This window comes from Myotis nattereri, assembly GCF_964212035.1.
Source record: "Myotis nattereri genome assembly, chromosome: 16".
In the NCBI taxonomy this organism is placed as follows: Eukaryota; Metazoa; Chordata; class Mammalia; order Chiroptera; family Vespertilionidae; genus Myotis; species Myotis nattereri.
The window spans coordinates 3,050,422-3,074,054 of NC_138091.1; the positions used below are offsets into that span (position 1 = coordinate 3,050,422).

The 23,633-nt window shown below is 52.3% G+C and overlaps 1 protein-coding gene across 1 annotated transcript; it reads left to right on the forward strand.

Moving 5' to 3' along the window:
* The first annotated feature begins 5,506 nt into the window (after positions 1–5,506).
* MED9 (mediator complex subunit 9) lies at positions 5,507–23,492 on the forward strand. Its single transcript, XM_081110765.1, has 2 exons — positions 5,507–5,743; positions 20,642–23,492. The coding sequence occupies exons 1-2, from the start codon at positions 5,544–5,546 to the stop codon at positions 20,856–20,858; spliced, it is 417 nt and encodes a 138-aa protein (XP_080966891.1). The 5' UTR covers positions 5,507–5,543; the 3' UTR covers positions 20,859–23,492.
* Positions 23,493–23,633: the final 141 nt, after the last annotated feature.

The following is a 23,633-nucleotide window of genomic DNA, read 5'->3' on the forward strand; positions in this document are numbered from 1 at the left end:
CCTGGGCCCCTGGGCCCCTGCACACCCCTCTCTGCCTGAGTCATGGTGCCCAAGTCCCCATGTGCAGATGTGGTGAGTGCAGCCGGATGCCCTGCGGGCTGGGGTGCAGCGTGGGCCTCTGGGCTGCCCAGCAGCGACATACGGAAGCTGGGCAGGCAGCACACTCTCTCTCAGCTGGCCTCACAGACTGGCTCCTGAGCTAACCCACGGGGAGCCCGTAGGGTAGCAGGGGAGTGAGAGCAAGCTTGGTGGACCTCGCACCTCCATCCCCATCACCCCCGCCCCCAGGTACCAGCTAGAGGTCACAGTGCCCGGGAGGTTGGTTGTCCTGGAGGATGGTCGCTGCCACCCACCCCCAGTTCCCAGTCCCAGCTCGGGGGCTGGCTAGTTTGGGTGATCAGGGCCTGTGGGCTGCCCTCTGTGGGGTGATCGGTCATGCCTCAGTGCCTGGGAGCTAGGCGATAGCCCCACCCCACGCCGCCACCACTGATCATTGTCTGTGGGATGTTCAGTGGGGCGCGATTGGGGCCTGCCTGCACCCCCCTTAGCCTGGCGCTGCCTGCTCACCTGCTCCACCATCCTGCCGTGGTCCTGCTCTTGTCAGGGCTCATTGGGGCCGGCAGCGCCTCCACTGCCAGCGCTGCATCGCTGATGCCTGCCATGTTCCACGTTGCCCCCTGGCAGTCAGTGCATGTCATAGAGAACGGTGGAACTCCCGGTTAACAATTTGCATATTAGTCTTTTATTATATATTTTAAAATATAACACTGCACGGAAAGTTGCAGTGCCTGTTATATTCCCATCGCCTGTCCATGAATGTGTTTTGTATCTGCCTCAGCTTATTGGTAGTGACGGTATCGCTAGGAATGCCTGGGGCACTCACCTGGGCCCATGCCTCTGGGGCCATCTCCACAGAACCTATGCGGCTGGACTTCCTTTGTAATTCTTGAAACCAAGGGTCTTTGTGATGTTGATTAATTTAGTTTTAAGTCCTAGCTCTAGAAATAGATACATTTCCCTCATAGGCCTAGCTTTCCCTCCAATAATCAGTGACACCGAGGCAGCAGAAGACAACAGCCGGAGACCTCTGAGGCTCACCACCGTCCTGTGGCCGCAGCCCCGTCTGGTCCTGAGCACTAGAAGATGGCTGTTTGAATCGATGTGTGCTGTAAGTATAAAACACACGCTGGACTGCTAAGACAGTATGAAAAACAGTAAAACGCCTCTAATAATTGATTAGGTTGTAGTGGATTAAATAAAATATATATTAAAATCAATCGTGCCTGTGTGTGTTCTTCATGTAGCTACTAGAAAATCGAAACCAACATATGTGGTGATGTGTGGCTTCCATGATCTGTCCGCCAGAGAGCTCTGATCTAGACCCTTCCTTTAACTGCTGGCAGCTGGGTTTTGCTAATTGGTGAAGGAGCAAGCCCTAAATCTGAAACATCAGGACATTTACTGTTCACAGATACTTCCTAAGGGGTTTCTGTGGAACCGCCCGTTCAGCCTCGGGGGCGTTGCAGGGCTGCACAGGAGGCTGTGCGAGGTCGCGCTCCTTCCAGCAGGATGAGCTGGGCCCCGGGCCTGACCTTGGAGCTGCCAACTGCACTGGAAGGGCGCTTTGAGAATCTGCCTCAGACAGCAGCGGCCAAGTAGCTTCATGTGGTGGCGTCTCTAGCGACGCACAGCCCTTACCTGTCAACAGGGTATCTGTTTTCTTAACTTCTAATGGAAGTTATGAACAGACACATTTGTTGTGGCAAGTTTAGCTTGAATGAAACCAGTAGGCTTGACACCCACTTACGATGTTATGAAGCCAGCTTTACTCTTCGCCACTAATTCATTATATTAACTACTTTTAGGGCAAATTGTCAATGCGACATACTCTTTCATGTTCCCTATGTTTTCAATTTGTCTTCTTTAGCCGTGTCTATTTATACCGAAATCATTTTTCCCGTTATATAAAAGAGAGGTCCTCATTATTCTGCCAACATTAAAATTGAGGCTTGTGATGAAGTTATAAAACACACTGGGCCCTGGCCAGGTAGCTCAGGTGGTTGGAGCATGTCCCGTGCACCAAAAAGGTTTCCAGTTAGATTCTCAGTCAGGACACATACCTGGGTTGTGGTTCAATCCCCAGATCAGTGTTTCTCTCTCACATCAATGTTTCTCTCTCACTCAAAAAACAAACAAAAATCAATAAACATATCCTCAGACGAGGATTAACAAAAAACACACAATGGGGGTGGGGTGGGGGTGGGAAGAGATTAACCAAAGGCCTTGTATGCATAGTAGAGGCCCGGTGCACTGGGGTCCCTCGGCCTGGCCTGCGGGGATCGGGCTGAAACTGGTCTCTGATACCCCCCGAGGGGTCCCGGGTTGTGAGAGGGCCTTCTCGGGTGACGCACCGGAATCAGGCTCCCTCCTCTCTTCTCCCAATATTACGTCACTCTCTCTGTCTTGCTTCATTCATCTCACTTTACCCTAAGTTTGGCGGTAACTGACGACTTGTGGGCATTTAGCTGCAAAATGCAATTATTTAGCAAACAAGGTTTACTTAGCCTGGAATCTAGTGGGCCCAGGGCAGGACCCTGCTCAGTGCCAGGCTCCCGTCCAGAGAGTCCTGTGGTGCTGGAGCCCCTCCTTCCCACCTGAGCTGGTCCCTGCCTCCTCCCCTTCCGGAGGTTGCCCGCAGGCACTACTGTCCGCCTGGGAGGAGGGAAGCCGCTGCCGGTTTCCCAGCTGAGTGTGGTGGGAAAATTGGCTGCCTCCACTGGAAATCAATATTAAGCGGATAGGCCGGCGCAGGTATAGGTCCTGCATGTCTCATCATTTTGCTAATTGAGTGGAAGTTTCTGTAAGGGCCAGACCCACGACCTCTGCAATGGGCTAGAGGCCTGGTGGGGAGCCAGACTCGAAGTGGGGAGCAAATGGGCTAGAGGCCCGGTGCACGGATTCATGCACCGGTGCGGTCCCTCAGCCTGGCCTACGGGGATCAGGCCGAAACCAGCTCTCCAACATTCCCCGAGGGGTCCCGGATTGCGAGAGGGCAGTTCTCAGGTGATGCACCCCAGAATTAGGCTCCGTCCTCTCTGGTTCCAGGTGTGTCACCTGAGAACTGTAGCTACCAAGTCACCCCAGCTTGGTAGCTCCTGCAATGAGCGTCTGCCCCTGGTGGTCAGTGTATGTTATAGCTACTGGTTGGATGGTTGCTTAAGCTTTTATACATATAGATAAGCATAATCCATGGATGTAGAAAATAGTACGGTGAAGGCCTGGGCGGGGGGCAGGAGTGAGGTGGAGGAGGTTAGTGGGGTTAAAAAAAGAGAGGACATCTATAATACTTTCAACAATAAAGATAAACACACATACACACACACGAGGAGAGAAAAGATGGTGCACGATTGCCATGGGGATATTATTGATGAACTAGAGGCCTGGTGCACGAAATTCTTGCACTGGGGGGGGGGGGAGGGGTCCCTCAGCCCAGCCTGTTCTCTCTCACAGTCCAGGAGCCCTGCAATTGATCACCCCAAAGAAGTAGGCCTTGTCCACACAGCCAGGGCTCCGTGATGGATCACCCCTACAGAAGACCCACCCACTCGCCGCAGCACCGCTGCTGGTAGCCTGGGCCTCCCTCTTTGGGGCAAATTTGGAGCCCCTCAATTGATCGATCACCCTGCTGGCCGATGGCCTGGGCCTCCCTCTGAAGGGCGATCATGGGGTGATGGCCAGCCCCCGACCAATTGCATCGCACCCGCCTTGGCTGGCCTGGCACCAGTGGGCGTCATAGTGTGGTCTGGAAGGTCGTCCAGAAGGACGTCTGGAAGGTCGTCTGGTTGTCCTGTCTAATTAGCATATTACACTATTATTATAGATGTTAGATTGCTTTTTGAACTCTGAATAAAACTTTCACTTTAACATTTCAAATCATAAAGTTACAGAACTGGTAGGGATCTAAGGTCTCCTATGTGTTGGTTAAGACCATAGCTTGGTGCCAGGCAAGCTGTGTGACCCTGGGCCAATGTCTCAACCATTGTAAACCTCCCTTTCCTCACCTGTAAATGGGGAAACTGACATCCACCTACTAGAGCTCGTTTGTGGATTAAATGCGATAATGATTGCGACTCTGTTCCTTATATCTCCTTTTATTCCATGGTAGTTGTGATCATGACTATTATTATTATTACTATTGTACTAGCATTGCTTCCCCAGATGACTCGGCAGGTATACAGTCTCTTCAGCAACCTGGTCCGACCCCAACAGCACTTTCTCCTCCCTCTGGACCAGACTCTCGAACTCTTCCCTTAGTGGAGAGGCCCCCGGTTAGCGGGAAGGAGGCCTCAGCCCCACTGGTGCCTGAGCAGTGGCGGCTGACAGCTGAGCTGAGGGCATTGCTGGCGAGCCTCCAGCACAACCTCCAGCATCTCTAGTTCCTTCTGCAAACTCAAGTCCCAGGATCTGCCTCCATCAACTGCTCCTGATGCGCCTGAAAATGATAGCATTAATGCTTGCCTTGGGGTCGGCCACGGGCTCTGGAGTGTCCCTGCCCGTGTTGCTGCCTGAATGTGGACTCCTGGCCTCTTTAGGGCCCAGGATGGCCACCTGAGGAAGGACGAGCTGCCTGGCTCCTATCTTCTCCCCCCAGCGGCCAGGCTGAGGATGGCTGACCCACTGCCTAGAAATTATTTTTATTTTGAGGAACAGAACCCCAAACCCACCAGAAGCCCCCCACCTTGGCCTAGGGCCCTATGATGTCCTTAAACCAAACCTCTGGAGGTTAATCATGTATCTGCAGAAGTTAGAAGGCAGTGCAGGCTCTGCTATGACCCTGAACTAAAGATTTCAGAGGAGAGGAAATGGCCCACAGGGACGGAGGATTGGCTCCTAGGATCTCGTGTTTATTCCTGACACTAACCCCTCTGCGGGACGCCTTCGCACCGCCCCCACATCTCGCACAGCATCCAGAAGAAGCGCACGAAGCGTCTAATTCTCAGTTCTTCCCCACCCAGCGGGCGGGCGTGGCGGCCTCTGCGCCCGGTCCTGGGGCTGCGCAGGGTCAGCTTCGTCCTCTCCGCCTGGAGGCCTCTGGGGGTGCGGGCTGGTCTTCCATAAGAATTCTCAGGGCCGTAGGTGAGGGGTGTCCCCTCCGCTCGCAGTGCAGCCGGCCCTGCGGGAGCCCCCCACACCGCCCCCCCCGCCACCCCCCAGCCCAGGCCGGGCCGCGCTGACCGTCCATCCAGGGCTCCCTCTACTTGCTGCCTGTGGACCCTCTTCGTCCACTGAGGAGGAATAAGATGTTTTTCTGAAATAAATCTCCGACTTCTGAAGGTTCCAGGAGTTAGCTGTCTCCACAATCTTCACCCGCCAACCGCCTGTTGCCTAGTAACGGCGGCGCCTTTGCCCCGCCCCGCGCCCTAGTGCGCACGCGCACAGCCTCCAGGCCCCGCCCCCACGCCCGCGGCCCAGCGGAAGTGACGCGTGGGCGGCCGCGCCGTCCCGTTCCGTGACTGGGCGGCTGCTGGCGGGTTCCGAGCGCCATGGCCTCCGCCGGGTTGGCGGCCGGGCGACCGGCCGAAGATGCGATTCCCCCGCCGGCCGAGCCGCCGCTGGCCGAGCCGAAGCCGCCGCCGCCGCCCGTCGCTGCGCCCCCGCAGCCGGCGCCGAGGCCCCCGTCCCCGGCGGGCGCGAAGGAGGACAGCTACTCGTTCCTGCCTTTGGTCCACAACATCATCAAATGGTGAGGCCGCGGCGCCGCCGCTGGTAAACGGGGCACGGACCCCGGGGGAGGCGCCCTTCCTTGCGCTCAGCAGGTGCTCCGAGCCCAGAGCTGCCCGCGCGGGGGGCCCGGCGGCACGTCCGGAAGGAAGCGGCTGCCGGGGCCACGCTCAGACCCGGCGCGAGGCGGCTCCGGCCGCGGGTGGTTCGCGGTGCGGGAGGGGTCGCCCGCCTTTTCCTGCACCTCCCGCAGGCGTGGCCCCCTCCCCGGTGCGCGTCCCCAACAGGGGGCTCCGTCCCCAACAAGGGGCTCCGTCCCCAACAAGGGGGTCCATCCCCAACAGGGGGCTCCGTCCCCAACAAGGGGGTCCATCCCCAACAAGGGGGTCCATCCCCAACAAGGGGGTCCATCCCCAACAGGGGGCTCCGTCCCCAACAAGGGGGTCCATCCCCAACAAGGGGCTCCATCCCCAACACGGGGCTCCATCCCCAACAAGGGGGTCCATCCCCAACAAGGGGGTCCATCCCCAACACGGGGCTCCCGTCCCCAACACGGGGCTCCCGTCCCCAACAAGGGGTTCCCGTCCCCAACAAGGGGGTCCCGTCCCCAACAGGGGGCTCCGTCCCCAACACGGGGCTCCGTCCCCAACAAGGGGGTCCATCCCCAACAGGGGGCTCCGTCCCCAACAAGGGGGTCCATCCCCAACAGGGGGCTCCGTCCCCAATAGGGGCTCCGTCCCCAACAAGGGGGTCCATCCCCAACAAGGGGGTCCATCCCCAACAGGGGGCTCCGTCCCCAACACGGGGCTCCGTCCCCAACAAGGGGGTCCATCCCCAACAGGGGGCTCCGTCCCCCAACAGGGGGCTCCGTCCCCAATAGGGGCTCCGTCCCCAACAAGGGGGTCCGTCCCCAACAAGGGGCTCCGTCCCCAACAAGGGGCTCCGTCCCCAACAGGGGGCTCTGTCCCCAACACGGGGCTCCGTCCCCAACAAGGGGGTCCATCCCCAACAGGGGGCTCCGTCCCCAGCAAGGGGGTCCATCCCCAACAAGGGGGTCCATCCCCAACAAGGGGGTCCATCCCCAACAGGGGGCTCCGTCCCCAACACGGGGCTCCATCCCCAACAAGGGGGTCCATCCCCAACAGGGGGCTCCGTCCCCCAACATGGGGCTCCGTCCCCAATAGGGGCTCCGTCCCCAACAAGGGGGTCCATCCCCAATAGGGGGCTCCATCCCCAACAGAGGGCTCCATCCCCAACAGTGGGCTCCATCCCCAACAATGGGGTCCATCCCCAATAGGGGGCTCCATCCCCAACAAGGGGGTCCATCCCCAGTAGGGGGCTCTGGCCCCTATAGGGGCTCATCCCCAACGGGGCGTGCAGGAGGCAGCCGGTCCATGATTCCCTCTCCCTCCGGCGCGCAGTCCAGGGGCCGCTCTCCCCCTGCTGCTCGCCAGCTACGAGGGAAGATGCCGTCCACAGAGTTGGAGGGTGACGGTGGGAGACGAGGAGACAGGCCTGGAGGCTGCCCGCAGCTGGTCCCTGTCGCGCCGGGCCTGGCCGGGTCAGCAGGTGCTTGCGTGCTGTCGGCCCGTGGGCAGGGTCGCCCGTTTTCAAACGGACCCCGCGAGGAAGCTGAAGCGCACAGCCTAGCAGCCTCCCGGCCCCATGTTGCCGAGCCATTTTTACTGTTATTTATACCCACATGAGACAGGATGTAAGCCCTCAGCTCATAGCCCTTACTTACCCATCGAAAGCCAAAACAAGAAGCTAAAGCGAATGGCTGTTACAGTGAGGCTCCAGGGAGCGTTTGGTGCTCTTGGAGCTGTTGCTGACGTGCCAGGCTATTGGCAGTGAGTGGTGGCTGTTGCTGGCCCCGCGCCCTTCGAGGGCGGCTAGACAGGTTCACTTGATGGGGCGACCTGACGCGTCCCCCATGTTCTCAGGTCAGAGCCTGGCTCCACGTGGCTGCCCGGGGTGTGACCAGGCTCCCTTCTCCTTGGCCTCTGCTCACCGAGCAGCACTCCTGGCAGCAGGAGCTCACAAACACAAATCAGGTGCAGACCCTGCCGTCCCAGCAGTGCCGGAGTTCACACGCTGGTTTTAAGAAAAATGGAAGCACAAAATGTACACATTCTCAGGGCAGCCCTTGGACCCAGAGTATGTTCTGGAGCCCTGGTAGGCGGTTGCGTTGGGCGGCCCTTACGGTGGGCAGTGTGGTGCCCTAGAGAGAAATGGGCTTTGAAGTCACGGAGTCGGATTCACATCGCATGCTGCCTGCTTGCCTTGCCATCTTGGTGAACACATAACTCTTCTAGGCCTTAATTTTCTAAATCTGTAATACGTGAATAATAGTAATGGGCCTCAGACAACGGATTTAAACTACAGCTCTGTAGTGTGCTGACTGGATGACCTTGGTCAAGCAGCTTAGCTTCTCTGGGCCTCTCTTTCCCGTGTGAAATAGGACTAAAACTATTTAAATCATAAGATTGTGTGAGGTGTACTCAAGAGTCATGTCCCGCGAAAGATAGTGGGTTGAGTACATGTGTTTGTCTGTTTCCTCTAAAATGACAGTGAGGCCCTACCTGGTTTGTCTCAATGATTCCCTCTCATCATTGATGTTTCTCTCTCCCTCCCCTCTCCCTTCCTCTCTGAAATGAATAAAAATATATTAAAAATAAATAAAACAACAGTGAAAACTTTTTTTTTTAACACAAAACTAAAAAGAACATGAGAGGAGATAATTGACACAAAGCAGATGGCCAAGGGCTAAGCCACCTGCCAGCCCCAAAAAGCAGCCAGACCATGGCCTCCCCAAGTCTCAGGAGTTGGCAGTGCCAGGGACTTTGGAAGTGGAGGTGAAGGACCGAGAACAGGAGGGTTACTTCCAAGTCTATTTAAGAAGGAGATCCCCATAGCCCCCCCCCCCCCACCCCCATGTCCAAGCAGACAGCGAACTACCCTTCTTCCATGTTGGAAGACACAGCATTGCTCTTTCCCAGGATTTACTCTTAGGAAAGAACAGCTCAGAGAGTGTGGGGGGGGACACACCAGGCTGCTGCAGGAGTTTGAGGGAGGGACGGCACTGAACACAGTGTGAGAGCAAGTTCACACACTGAGCACTGCTGGGGCCCCGCCTCACCTTCCCACCTGGCTTCTCGACTGGCAGCTGAAGGAAGTACCTTCTCCTGAGTGTCTGACAGCCCAAGAGGAAAGTTTGGAGGCTCCCAAGCAAGAACCTGGCTAGTCCATATGACTGGGTAGCCAGTGTCACTAGGCATGTGAAGAAAACCCCTCGTAAGGCAGCACAGAACAGAAGAGCAAAAGGAGCCACTGCGCAGAGAGGAGGAGCGGTATTGTAGCCACGAGGAAAGGTTAGGGTGCAGCCCTGGCCGGGGCCCAGTGGTTAGTGTCCGCCCACAGACCGGAGGGTCTTGGGTTCCGTTCCCAGTCAAGGGCATGTACCTCTGTTGCAGGTTCGAGCCTCAGCCCCGGTCCCAGTCCGATGTGTCTCTCTCCCCTCCTCCTCCCTTCCACTCTCTAAAAATCAATTAAAAAATATTCTCTGATGAGAATTTTTTTTTTTTAAGAAAAGGTTAGGATATGATTTCACACTATGTCTAAGTATGTATTTGAGTTTATAGGCTAATGAGGGAAGGAGGCAGACTGGTCAAGACTTGGTGGGAGAGGAGACTCATGAAGCCTGGAGGAGTCAGAGCTTGATAAGGGGTGATGCCAACGATATGTCTTCAATTATGAAAGGGAGGCGGGAGGGAGGGGCTATAGGAAAAGCACGTGTGAGGATGGGGCGCCAAGAAATAGCATAAAGCGTCGCCTGCGGGCTGAAGGGCCCTGGGTTCGATTCCGCTCAAGGGCACATGTTCAGGTTTTGGGCTCATCCCCAGTAGGGGCTGTGTAGGAGGCAGCCAAATCAATGATTCTCATTATTGATGTTTCTATCCCTCCCCCATCTTCTCTGAAATCAATAAAAATATATATATATTAAAAAAAAGAAATAGTGCCCTAACCGGTTTGGCTCAGTGGATAGAGCGTCTGCCTGCAGACTGAAGGGTCCCAGGTTCGATTCCGGTCAAGGGCATGTACCTTGGTTGCGGGCACATCCCCAGTAGGGGGCGTGCAGGAGGCAGCTGGTCGATGTTTCTCTCTCATCGATGTTTCTAACTCTCTGTCCCTCTCCCTTCCTCTCTGTAAAAATCAATAAAATATATTTAAAAAAAAAAAAAAGAAAGAAATAGCATAAACTCAAGAGGGTCCACTCAGTTTGATGGGCTGGAACACAGATCCAGGGTAGGAAGGGAGAGCTGGGAAGGTGGGGAAACCAGGATCCTGGGGGCAGGGCATCCCCTGAGGGAGCCAAGGAAGCGTTCGAACCAGGAGTCTGGCCCGATTGGTGCTGGGGATGGATGTGGCGTCTTGGCTGACAGTGGGGAAGCCAGGGAGGAGGACGGTGCCTGGCAGGCCTGGCGAGGGCAGGGCCAGGGCCAGCTCAGTCACAGGCCCTTGCTCTCTTCCTCTTCTCTAGCCGCTCAGGTGGCCCTTTCATTACGTGTTTACTCCTGGCCTAGGGGGTGAATAAGGAAGTAAAAGATGAAGTAAATTTAACCTTCCTTGTCTAGGAAGAATCCAGAGTACTGCATCATTAGGTTTTTAAAAACATTTTATTTTTTAAAAGTTAAAATTGCAAATTCAGAAACATGTAAAATGAAAAAGGATTCCTTCCCCTGTTTCCTCACCACTGTTAACTGTGTTAATGCAGTAAGTATCCTTCCAGGAATTATATATGCATGTCTTTTCAGAAATGTTTGCAAAGTAAGATCATATTGTACTTTGCTTTTTTCACTTAATAGTCTGCTTTGGACACTTCTGTACTCACACATGAAAGTCTGCCTCAATAAGGTGCCATATCATAAATTATGTAATGTCTTCTGTTTGTGGACTTTTTGTTGTTGTTAATCCTCACCTGAGGATATTTTTTCCATTGACTTTTTAGAGAGAGAGACACATCAATGTGAGAGAGACATCTGATAGTTGCCTCCCACATGTGCCCTGACCCGGCGGGGCGGGGCGGGGTGGGGAGGTGGGTGGATCTAACCTGTAATCCAGGTACATGCTCTTGTCCAGGAATCGAACCCGCAATCGTTTGGTGCAAGGGCCACGCTCTGACTACTGAGCCACTGGCCAGGGCTATCACCATTAACTTCTATATATTTTTTTTATTGATTTCAAAGAGGAAGGAAGAGGGAGAGAAAGATAGAAACATCAATGATGAGAGAGAATCATTGGTCAGTTGCCTCAGCACACCCCTCAGCAGAGATCAAGCCTGCAACCCGGGCATGTGCCCTGACCGGGAATTGAACCATGACCTCCTGGTTCTTTTTTTTTATTATTTTTTTTATATTTATATTTTTATTGATTTTTTACAGAGAGGAAGGGAGAGGGATAGAGAGCCAGAAACATCGATGAGAGAGACACCGAATAGCCGCCTCCTGCACACCTCCCACCAGGGATGTGCCCGCAACCAAGGTATATGCCCTGGACCGGAATCGAACCTGGGACCTTTCAGTCTGCAGGCCGACGCTCTATCCACTGAGCCAAACCAGTCAGGGCGACCTCCTGGTTCTTAGGTCCATGCTCAACCACTGAACCGCGCCATTACATTTTTTTAAATACCCACACACACACACACACACACACACAGACACACAGTGGGGCCTTGACTTACGAGTGTCCCGACCAACGAGTTTTTTGAGATATAAGCTGTCTCTTGGCTGATTTTTTGCATTGAGTTGATAGAGTAATTTGAGTTAACGAGCTCGGTCTCCGAACGAGTTAAACTCATAAGTCAAGGCCCCACTGTGTGTGTGTGTGTGTGTGTGTGTGTGTGTGTGTATAAAATTGATTTTAGAGAGGAAGGGAGAGGGAGAGAGAGATAGAAACATCAATGATGAGAGAGAATCATTGATTGGCAGCCTCCTGCACGGCCTTCACTGGGGATCAAGCCCGCAACCCGGGCGTGTGCCCTGACCGGAATCGAACCTGGGACACCTCAGTCTGCAGGCCAATGCTCCATCTACTGAGCCAAACCAGCCAGGGCTACATTTTAATTTTGGCTAATCTGATTGGTCAGAAATGATACATTATATCAATCTGTCTGTTATGATATGAGGTAAAGCATCTTTTCATATGCAACTTTATATGTCATTTCTCATTTTTTCCCTATAAACTTCCCATTTTTCTATTAGGTCATTTCTCTTTTATGGGCTCTTTGTATATTAAGGAAAGTATGTCCTTTGTCAAGTGTAGTTTAAATCTTTTCTTCTGACTTGGGGGTTTATTTGTTGTTCGGAAGCTTCTTGATTTATATAGGACAGGTTTGTTAAGAATTTCCTTTATGGCTTCTGAGTTTTGGTCTAACCTTACTTTCAGATCTATAGTCGCCTCTTAATTCGTCTCTTTGCCTTTATGCTCTCCTCTTTCCAGTTTGTCCTGTGTGAGTTAACAGGAAGAACTAGGGCTCTTTCCAAATTGTTTTGCCACCTTTTAGCCTTCCATCCAGAGAGCTCTGCATACCATCCTCAAGTCTTCTGCCTGAACTACAACAAAGCCCAGATGTGGGTGGCGGAGTCTTCCCGGCTTGTACGCACTCCAGACCCTCCGTGGGTGTGCCTTCGTGGCTTCCTGCCCTCCGTGTGCCCAGAGAAATGCCACATATGCCACATATTTTCAAGGACTGGCTCAGAGGCCACCTCTTCCCGCTGCGTAAGCTTCTGGCTCCTCATGCTCCTGGCGGAGGTGCACCCTGCCTAGTGTTAGCAGTCCCACAGCCATAACTTCCATCCTTCCTAGCATCTTCCCTAGTTAAATGAGCAGCCAAAACTACGCATTTGTGTTATTTTCAAAGATTGAGCAAAAGGAAAAGGAAAAATCTTATTTTTATGCCTGTAAGAAAATTTATAGGTCTCAGGTATTTGAGACTATTTCTGGTTTGCATAGAAGCCACATTACAGAAGTGCATCTATATATATAAAAGCCTAAGCGACTGAACGACCAAACGACTGAACGACCAGTTGACCGGTCACCATGATGCTCCCTGACCACCAGGGGGCAGACGCAGAACGCAGGAGCTGCCCCCTGTTGGTCAGTGCACTCCCACAGCAGGAGCACTGCTCAGCTGACCATCAGGCGCCAGATGCCGCTGGGCTCACGCCTGGCAAGTGCAGCTGCAGTGGCATGAGCCTCTCCCGCCTCCGCGGCAGTGCTACCGAGCGGCGGCAGCGCTACTGAGCAGCAGTAGTGACAGCAGGTGCAGTGGGCCAGGTTGAGCGGGAGTGGCGCAGTGCCTGGCCCGGGCTCCTCCCTGGCCGCCTGCTGCTCCGCACTACTACTTCCCCTGAGGGGTCCCAGTTTGCAAGAGGGCACAGGTCAGGCTGAGGGACCCCACTGGTGCATGACTCCATGCACCGGGCCTCTAGTATATAATAAAGGAGGAATGAAAGAGGCCTGTGGACCAGAGAAAGTTATAACTTTTTTTTCCTTCAAACTTGCCAAATCTAATGTAGTCTGGAATGAAGTGTCCCTGCCTAGGAATTCTGAATTGCAGTTGTCACTGCCTTGCGTGATGGTTTTGGTCACCTAGTAAATGTATTCTGTCAGTACGGGTACTTAAACATTTTTCAATTTGAGTTTTTAGTTGTTGAATGTTTTTAGGTTGCTGTGGCCCGGTGCACGAATTTGTGCACATTGAAAGAAAATTAATTAGAAGAAATATTTTAATATCGCTGTTTGCCCTTCTCTATAATAGAAATATTAACCAAATTCACAATCAACGATGACAGATCGAAACACATGCATGCGATTGGCACCAGCGAGAGCTTTATATGTATTGTGCATGCACGAGTCAACTTAGCCTTTTATAGGAATAGAATAAACTTGCTTAATTAGACCTGCTTTCTGATTTAGCTAAACTTTTTCCAGCCCAGTGAAGCCCCCCAACTTCTCTTTCAGGTAATTGTCAGCAGCACGGCAGTAAATATCAACACGAAGCAGATTATTATTGTAGATCACGCAGGGAGAACAAAGGGTAAAATATTGAACTGCAGCAGTGGTTGACTATATTCTGTGCAGTGAAAAAGCCTGAAGTCATTTTCAAGGTCCACCATTTCTTCTTTTCAGTTGGGTCAAGTTTCTAAGCTTTCTAAATCTCCGTTTTCTGGCTAATGAAAAGAAAACAGGATTCCCCCAAATCTCCTATCTACCTATTCCAGGACTTCTGCGAGGATCAAATGAGATGAGGCACAGGAAAACGCATTGCTACATGACATCATTATCCGGTGCCCACAGCCACCATTTCAGGGCTGGGCTGGGCTGTGGGCCGCATTTTGCGCCATAGGGTCTTGGCAGTGTTGGTGGGTTGTTGCTCTGGGGTGGTGCTGAGGCCTGTGTCCCACTTGGGAGAAGCCGAGTGTTGCTTTGTGGGTGTCAGGTCACGGTGCAGTTTCTCTGTAAATGGCCAGAGTGTGTCACGGCAGCTCCTACATTGTGTGTCTGCCCCCTGGTGGTCAGTGTGCGTCATAGCGACCGGTCGGATGGTCGGACACTTAGCATATTAGCCTTTTATGTATATGGATGTTTTTAGGTTGCTGGGTAGGTAGAGGGGAACCATCATCTTTGATGCTGCAGAGGTAGTTCAAGCCATGAGCACACTGCTTCGTCCTTTAACCTTAGGGTGGAGCCATGTTGCTTAAAACAAGTTCATTTGCTGTGGAGGCAGGTCAGCAGGACCTCAGAGCCCTGGGGAGGCTTCTGTCCGGGAGTGGGGTATTATGGGCCTGCTGCTTCCCACACAGGTGTCTGCTTTGATCTGACAGGGAGGCCTGTCGGGGTTTCACAGGAAGCAGCCTCCACATTGGCAAGCGAAGAGGTCGACAAATGACCACTGGCTCCCAGGGCTTGTCTCTGCTCGTTTTACTGCAGCCTCCCTCGCTGCCCTTCTCTCCTTCCGAGTCCCAGTGAGAGGATGAGCCCCGGAGAGGGGACATTCCTAGGCTGCCTGGGGACTGTTTCTGGCCTGTGCATAAGCCTCTGCTCTTCTCTCCACCTCGCCAGCCCTCCAGCCTGACCTTTCAGCACCTGCTGGAACACAGGCTCTGTGAGTTAGTCGTTCATGCAGTGCTGATGCCACGGCAGACCGTTTACCCTGCGTCTTGGGAAGAGGGGAGGCTCCTTGTGGTGGGCCTGGGTAGCTCCCGTCGAAGTGAGCCTGTCTGGCAGGTATTGTCTGGAAGGGGTAACCACCTGAAGTTGTTAGCGCAGACTTAAGTTTATATGGGTTGGTGGGCAGAGGTGTGTCAGGAGGAGGAGAAGACCTGGGTCTGTAGGAAACGAGTGACAGTACGAGGAGGAGGTGGGGGGTAGGGGGAGGGAGGAGGTGAGCTGGCAGGACTGGCGCTGGGTGAGCATCGGGCACACGGAGCTTCACCATAGCGTGTGGAGGGAAGGGGGGAGGGGGATTAGCTCAGTAGCTGAGGGGGTGGGAGCAGATGGACACACTCTCAGCTGTTTTGTTTAGAGCAGTTTCTTCCAAACTTCTTTTGACAGCAGAGCCTCTTACTCCTCCTTAAAAGTATGTTTTTCACATGTAAGTCAGTGAGTAGATAAAAGCAAGGGCATGAGTGAGGTCCCCTTAAGAGCTAGCAGAACTGGAGTAGAGAAATAGAACTGGCCACGAGGAAGTGATATCTGCTCTCCAGGGTGTGAGGAGTCCCGGACTCCAGGAGTGTGCCTTTGGTAATCTGCCCAACTTTGTAATATATGTAACCTTTGACCCAGAAATCACACTTCTGGGAACTTATCAAAGTAATTGCACAAGTACATACAGATATAGCAGCGGTTCTCAACCTGTGGGTCGCGACCCCTTTGGGGGTCAAACGACCCTTTCACAGGGGTCGCCTAAGACCATCAGAAAACACATATATAATTACATATTGTTTTTGTGATTAATCACTATGCTTTAATTATGTTCAATTTGTAACAATGAAAATACATCCTGCATATCAGATATTTATATGACGATTCATAACAGTAGCAACATTACAACGAAAATAATTTTATGGTTGGGGGTCACCACAACATGAGGAACTGTATTAAAGGGTCTCGGCATTAGGAAGGTTGAGAACCACTGAGATATAGGTATAAAATGTTGGTTGTCACTCTGATTGCAAGTGATAAATTGCAAACATCCAAACACCCATCAACAGCCAAGTCATTTAGCTAATTGTATATGTGTTAACATGAAAAGACATCCAGGATGCATTGTTCAGGGGAAAAGGCAAGAATAAGACCGTGTGCCCTGCTGGTGTGGCTCAGAGGTTGAGCATTGATCTATGAACCAGTAGGTCATGGTTTGATTCTGGTCAAGGGCACATGCCTGGGTTGCAGGCTCAATCCCCAGTAGGGGGCATGCAGGAGGCAGCCAATCAATGATTCCCTCTCATCATTGATGTTTCTCTCTCTTCTCCCTTCCTCTCTGAAATCAATAAAAATATATGTAAAAAAAAGTAATAATAATAATAAACCCTAACTGGTTTGGCTCAGTAGATAGAGCGTCGGCCTGCGGACTGAAGGGTCCCAGGTTCGATTCTGGTCAAGGGCATGTACCTTGGTTGCGGGCACATCCCCAGTAGGGGGTGTGCGGGAGGCAGCTGATTGATGTTTCTCTCTCATCGATGTTTCTAACTCTCCCTCTCCCTTCCTCTCTGTAAAGAATCAATAAAAAAATATATTTAAAAAAAAAAGAATAAGACCATGTGTGTAGTATGGTCAAAACAAATAAAAAATTAAGTGTGTATTTGTATGTTGCTATATATTTTGACGCATTCTGAAACAGCATATGCCAGTTAACAGACATGATCTCCGGGACGTGGTATTAGGGATTTTTCTAAGCCTGGGTGCCTGTCGTTTTAACTTTCCCCTTCAAACACCTATTACTGTCATAAACAGCAACAACAAAAGCAAACACTGTTTAGAAAGATGTTAGTGTGGGAGGAGGAGAGGGTGAGAAGGACTGGTCCCAGGATGGGGCAGCGAGGCCACTGGGGCACGAGGCTGAAGGGGATGAGATTTTGAGGAGAAAGAAATGGAAAGCAGTCAGATGCCACCTAGAGGTCACAAGAAGTGGTGCTAGGTTTGGGAGGAGGTTGCTTTCCTGATCTGTGTTCCTTGAATTTCTAAGCTACCAGTGGGCACACTGTTGCTCAGTTTGTATTTTCAAGCCCCAAAGCACATCTACTAAAAGCCAAAGCTGTGCCCTACTTACTAGCACCTGTACTCACCATCGTGCTAACTCACCACCTGCACTGTGATGCTTGCCCCTACGTCTGGTGACACAACACAATGTCTGTGTCCACTGCTGGAATCATGCTAAGCATCACCCAGATGTGCACAACAGACTGTCGGGAAGTGGCCTGTCTGTTAAGGTAGAGAAGTAATGTTTTTGTCCATTTTAAAAAAAAATTTTTTAAGAGAGGGAGAAACATCGATCGGCTGCCTCCTGCATGCCCCCTACTGGGGATCGAGCCCGCAACCCGGGCATGTGCCCTGACTGGGAATTGAACCGTGACCTCTTGGTGCATGGGATGACTCTCAACCAGCTGAGCCACACCATCCAGGGCATTTGTCCACCTGAAAACTACAGTGGGTGGGACCAGAGTGCCCTAACCTTGCTCTTCGTATGATTTGTGTGTTTCTCAGCCTGGCCCAGTCTCCTTCTTTCTTCCTAAAGTTAGATGATGACTCACGCTGTCCACAGAGGCAGGCCGTGTGGGGCGTTCTGCTTCTGTTCCCGCAGTGTTTGGGCCTGATGCTGTATTTCGGCTTGAGTCTTTCACAGTCACCCTGGCCTAGCAGGTTCCCTCTTGGTTGAGCCAGTTCCTGAATAGAGTGTTTTTCTCACCCCAGGAGTTCCATGCTGTTTACTCCACAACTAGGGCAGGCCCAGGCGCTTGCAGAGGGCCTCGCTGTGGTCTGGGTGGTCCTCTGCTCAGCTCCCCCAGGTGGGCTTTTGTTGTTGACTTAAACAGCAGAAACTTCTCACGGTTGTGGAGGCCAGAAACCTGAAGTCGAGGTGTGGGTAGGCAGGTTGCTTCTTCTGAGACCCCTGCTTGGCTTGCAGGTGCCGGTCCTCTCCCTGTCCTCACGTGGTCTTTCCTCTGTGCGTCCAGGTGGCTTTTCATGTGGCTCCTCCTTTGCTGTCTAAAGCAGTGGTTGCAACCTGTGGTCCCCGGACCCCTGGTGATCTGTGAGGTCCGAAAGGTTGGCGACTGCTGATGTAAAGGGTGTCTCCTTTACCGAAAGTTCACCAGGTAAAGAACGGGCAACCCTGGAGATTTGGGTTTTTTTCAGAAATGAGCATCTTAAACATGGTCTACTTTTTATTTTCAGAATTAAAAATTCTTTGGGGCCAGGTAATATTTGCTTCCAGAACTGGATTGTCATAACTTCCTTCCAAATTTTTATTTTATGTATTTTTGTTTGTTTTTACGATGTCCTTTCAGATTCATGTGAGGTTAATCAGTTTTCTTAAAACTATAATTTCAAAACTCACTTGGAACTTAAATCCATAACAATGTGTTAACACATATGCCATTCAAGTATCATGAGTTCAGAAGTGCAGACGCTTTCTGTCCAGATTGTGGGTCTGAGCTGGGACCCGTCAGGATGGAAGTCAGACCTGCTCAGTGGTGCTTTCCAGGTGACTTACAGCCTACGGGTTCCCCTCCCAGAATCGGAGAGGAGGGAGGCACACCACTAACGAGCACAGCTACATCGAGGGCCTCAGCTGACAAGAAAGGGGTGGCCCTTCATTTCTTAGGATAAATGATTGACTCTCCACATCTGGTCTCTGAGTTAGAGCTACTGACACATTCGCCAGGTGTGAGCTGTGCCTGATGGATCACCGGGAAAGGTGGATGTTGTGTCTGCATAAGCAGAGAAACGAGTAGTAAATATGAATTAGCACCATCTGGGTTGAAATTTCCCACTAGGGTTGAACATTTATTTTTATTTTTAAAACAGATCATTGGCTCAGCTTTTTTTTTTTTTTTTTTTTAACCCACAAAACTTTTTTTTTTTTTAAGATGTGGCTCAGTGGTTGAGCATCGACCTGTGAACCAGGAAGTCTCGGCTCGATTCCTAATCAGGGCTCATGCCTGGGTTGCAGGCTCAATGCCCAGTAGGGGATGTGTAGGAGGCAGCCAATCAATGATTCTCTCATCATTGATGTTTCTACCCCCCTTCCTCTCCCTTCTGCTCTGAAATCAATAAAAATATTTTTAAAAAATCATTGACAGTTTTCCCCTCTTATGCCTCAATGGAGGATGATGTTTAGAACCACCTACTGAATTGGATTTTAGTTTTTAGTTTCAACTGCTTGTTTTCAAAAGCTTATCCAGTGCACCAAAGGGTCACTGGTTCAGTTCTTGTCAGAGCACAGACCCAGGTTGCGGTTTGATCCTTGGTCAGGATGTGTATGGAGACAGCTGATTGATGTTTCTCTCTCTCTCTCTCTCTCTCTCTCTCTCTCTCTCTCTCTCTCTCCCCCTCCCTCCCTCCTTCTCCCTCTCCTTCTCCCTCTCACTTTCTCTCTCTCTCAAATCAATAAAAAATAAACACATTAAGAAAATAATAATAAAGCCTGGCTAGCATGGCTCAGTGGTTGAGCACTGACCTATGAACCAGGAGGTCATGGTTCAATTCCCAGTCAGGGCACAGAGAGGAAGAGAGAGAGAGAAACATCAATGATGAGAGAGAATCATTGATTGGCTGCCTCCTGCACGCTCCCTACTGGGGATCGAGCCCACAACCCGGGCATGTGCCCTTGACCAGAATCGAAACCGGGACCCTTCAGTCAGCATGCTGACGACACTCTATCCACTGAGCCAAACCAGTTAGGGCAAAAATAAATAAATAGATAAATAATATATATATATATATATATATATATAATATATATATACACACACATATATATATATACACACACACACACACACAAGTATGTATATATGGTGTATATATGGTATATATATGGTGTATAGGAGCAACTGTTAGGCTGTTTCTTTGATCTTAGGTAAAGGTTTTTGTTCTGTTTGTTTTGAAGTTAGTGGAGACAGGGGGGCCTGGATTTCTGGGCAGCTGCTAAGAGCTGTGAGATGAAGTGGAGGCTCCTGCCTTTAAAATGAGCTGGACCTGAAGGCACGGAGTTTATATAACTGGTAGAGAGCTGTACCTTCTGAAACATTTCCAATAGTTTCTAACTAATTTAAATACTATTAATAACTCTGTGGGAATTAGTCTTTATGTTAATAGATTCAAGTATCCAACCGTCTGCTAAAAGTGGCTGACAGTCTCCCGATTGGCCTGGAAATGGCTGAAATGAGAAGAAATGTAACATTTCAGCAAATTTTTCTTGCAATGTGTCACCTGATATTGGTAATGGTTTGTTCATTTGTTCAGCAGACACTTATGAACTTATTTGCCAAGCATTCGTTCTTTGAACAGATGTTACTTGAGTGCCCACGTGCTCAGGGACTGGCCCTGGCACGGGATGCAGCTGGGAATGAGGTGGACAGTCCTCCCTCGTAGCTAACAAACATTAGGCATCTAATTTTGCCCACGTGCTATGGGAGGGGCTGCACAGGCGCTGCTCGGCGCTGGGGCTTTTCCTGAGCAGCGGTCACAGGCCCCCTTAAGGCTGCATGAGAGAGCCAGGCCCTGCCCTCTGGTGCACAGCCCAGGAGGGGGACAGGCAGGAACCAGGCGTCTACAAGGCCTGTGGGGTGCGGAGGAGGGAGCCGGGTGTCTCAGCCTTAGCTGCGCGTGTTAATATCTACGCTCTGACCCGCAGCATGGACAAGGACAGCCCGGACATCCACCATGACCTCAACGCCCTCAGGACCAAGTTCCAGGAGACGCGCAAGGTCATCGGCGCCATGCCCGGCACCCACCTGAGCCCCGAGCAGCAGCAGCAGCAGCTGCACAGCCTCCGGGAGCAAGTCAGGACCAAGAACGAACTCCTGCAGAAGTACAAGAGCCTCTGCATGTTTGAGATCCCCAAGGAGTAGATGAGGCCGCCGCGCTCAGGATGCCCGAGAAAGCACGGGAGGGCAAGGGCCCGGATTGGCTCCTTATGAAGTGTGGTGCTTTGGACCCCAGCTCTGAACCTGATAGCCGCGTGGCGGGAAGGCTGTTGTGCTGCTTCCTCGGCTGAACCTGACGTTGGCTGTGGGAGGGGTGGCCTGGAGCGCCGAGTGGCTGGGGCTTCCTTCCACGTGCCCGCGTGTCTCGATGCGTAAGAGCTGGAGTGCCTGCCGGTGGGAAGAAGAGGGTCCTGCCCTGCCTCTGGGGAGGGGCCGTCTCCGCTTTGCTTCCTGCCCCCCTCTCTCTTCCCCCCGGACATGGTCAGTGTGTGCCAGGGCCACCGCATTCTGTTAACAGTGCTGTGTAGCCTTTGCACAAAGTTCGCTGGACAGACGAGGCCTGGGCTCGTGTGGCGTGGGCTTAACATGGTGAAGGAGGGCTGGGAGAAAGCAGTTTTAAAAGACGTTTTCTCCTGAAGCTCTTTCCTTTTATGTTTGAGCCAGTGAGTGTAACTGTCCGTGGGGGGTCGGCCAGCTGCCTGCCGGTGGCCCCTTGTCAGGTTCTCTGCCACCTACATGCTCTTTTCACTTTCAGCTCTTGCTCCCTTTGTCTCCTGTCATCTGCGGGCATCTCGTTTAGCCATTTAATGCCCAAGAGTGGCCAAACCACTTCAGACCTCCTGGGGCTGGGGGGAGTGTCGCTTCTACGCAGGCACAGGCGGGCTTCCGGCAAACAGCCGGCCTCTTCCAGCGTCTCAGATTCCGTGGTCTTGGTTAAAAGTTTATTTCTCTGGCCTCGCTAAAGAGCCAGCATGAACATTGCTGCGCTGCAGGCAGGTCATGATGGACTTTTTGTTCAGAAGGGCGGCTCGGTGACAGTTGTGACCGTCCCTGGGCCAGGTACAGTTCTGAAGGGTGGGGCGCGCTAAACCCAAAGTTCAGCAGCCAAGTTCTGGTTCATGAAATGTTTACAAACACCCCTGATTTCCTGCAGGTGGGACGTTTTATTTTCATGCGCGTCCCTGGCCTCTTAAAGGATAAGGTGAGACTAGTAACCAAATATTATTTGAATCTAGAAATGAGTGCGTAACCTGTGCTGACAATTCTGGGGCTTAGCAGCTGCCTGCTGCTGCCTGGCCGGCAGGTGCTGACGGTGGAGATATTTTTAGCAGGGCTTCGCTCGGTGGCCCTCAGCCACCTGCCAGAAGAGGGCGGGGCGGGAGCTGGGCCTGTGGTGGGGATCCGGTTTCTGTGGCTCTGCATTGGGGCGGGTAGTACCTGTTAGACTTCTCCGTTGGGACTGTGCTTTAACTGAACCAGTTATCTTCTTGGACTCCCGAGCAGTGCGGGGCCAGTTTTAAGGCCCTGGCCAACGCCGTGAAGCGTGAGGCCATGGGATGCAGCGTCCCCGGCGTCGTGGTTCTCAGGAGCGTCATTAAAAGCACTTTGCTCTGCTCTCAGGACATCTTGGCGTTTGTGCTGAGACCTTCATAACAGGATGCCTGTCTCCTGGGCACTGGGTGTGTTCCCTTTGCTTAGAGAAGAGAAAGGGGCAACCCCCACTCCGCACCCCTCCCCCCAGCACACACGTTGCGGTGCGGAAGCGGCAACTCCTGCTGCCTGGAGGGTCACCCTGCCGCCCATGATGGGCCCAAGGCCACCCCTCATTCCATAAGGGGTTCAGTCCCGGCAGGGGGCAGCCCTCACCAGAGCGAGGTGGCAGTCCCTCCCCCGGGACAGTATTGAATGCCCCTGACCGGCCGAACACCCCCGGAAGCCGATGATTTGGATTATTGGGTGGCAGGCACTTTTTATTTCTTTAAAGATTTTTAAAAATTAATTTGAGAGAGAGGGAGAAACATCGATGTTCTGCTCTCAGCTCTCACATGGATGGGCCACCTCCTGCACGCCCTGCCCCCCACCGGGGATCAAGCCCGCAACCTGGGCATGTGCCCTGACCGCAGATTGCAGCAGTGACCTTTTGGTGCACAGGATGGGACGACATCCAACCAACAGCCACAGCGGCTTAAACATCACACTTAATTCTCACAGCAACTCCACGCAAAGGGCATTCTCTGTATTTTCCTGGCACAGAATTCGGGGCTTGGCAGGTGTCACTGCCCCAGGCTCGAACAGTTAAGAGGGGTCTTGAGCCGAGAGTGGCTGCCTCTCTCCTGAGGAAAAGAGCCAGCAGAGAAGCGCGCCGGACCCCTACCCAGGGCAGACGGGCCAGGCTCCAGCTCCTTACTTGTGAACGCTGGGCCAGTGACACCTCCAGACCTGTCACCCGGGGCCTGCACTGAGTATTGGACACACAGTTGGGCACAGCCCCAGGGGCCCTTTGTGGCTGGGTCTCGGGGAAGCTAAGCAGGTAAATGGCTAGAAAGATGCATCTCAAGAGAGGACTTTGAAATCCTTTCTTGGCCTCAATTTCAAAGGACCCATTCCCCAAATAGAAGGGCTTCCGCCCAGCCATCCGGAACTTTCCTAGAGCCTCTTCCCCCAGGAGAGCTGAAGCTGCTCAGAACGCTGGTGCGTTTTCCAGGGCTGGGAAGGGGAGCCTAAGCCACCACGTAGAAGCCCACTCCTCCCTCTCACCCTGCCCCTCGGCCCATTTATAAAAGTAAAGAAAGCATGGTTTTCATTTTAAATTATTTTATAGTAAAATAACCAGTAACAATAACAGACGGTCTCACACAGTATAAACACTGGATAAGGTTTTGTTCATGTTCACGAAGTTTCTTCCTTGTGCAGTTTCAC

Coding starts and splice junctions, on each gene's coding strand:
- MED9 (XM_081110765.1), top strand. CDS start 5,544: ATGGCCTCCGCCGGGTTGGCGGCCGGGCGACCGGCCGAAGATGCGATT. Junction 5,744..20,641: donor GTCCACAACATCATCAAATG/GTGAGGCCGCGG, acceptor TCTGACCCGCAG/CATGGACAAGGACAGCCCGG.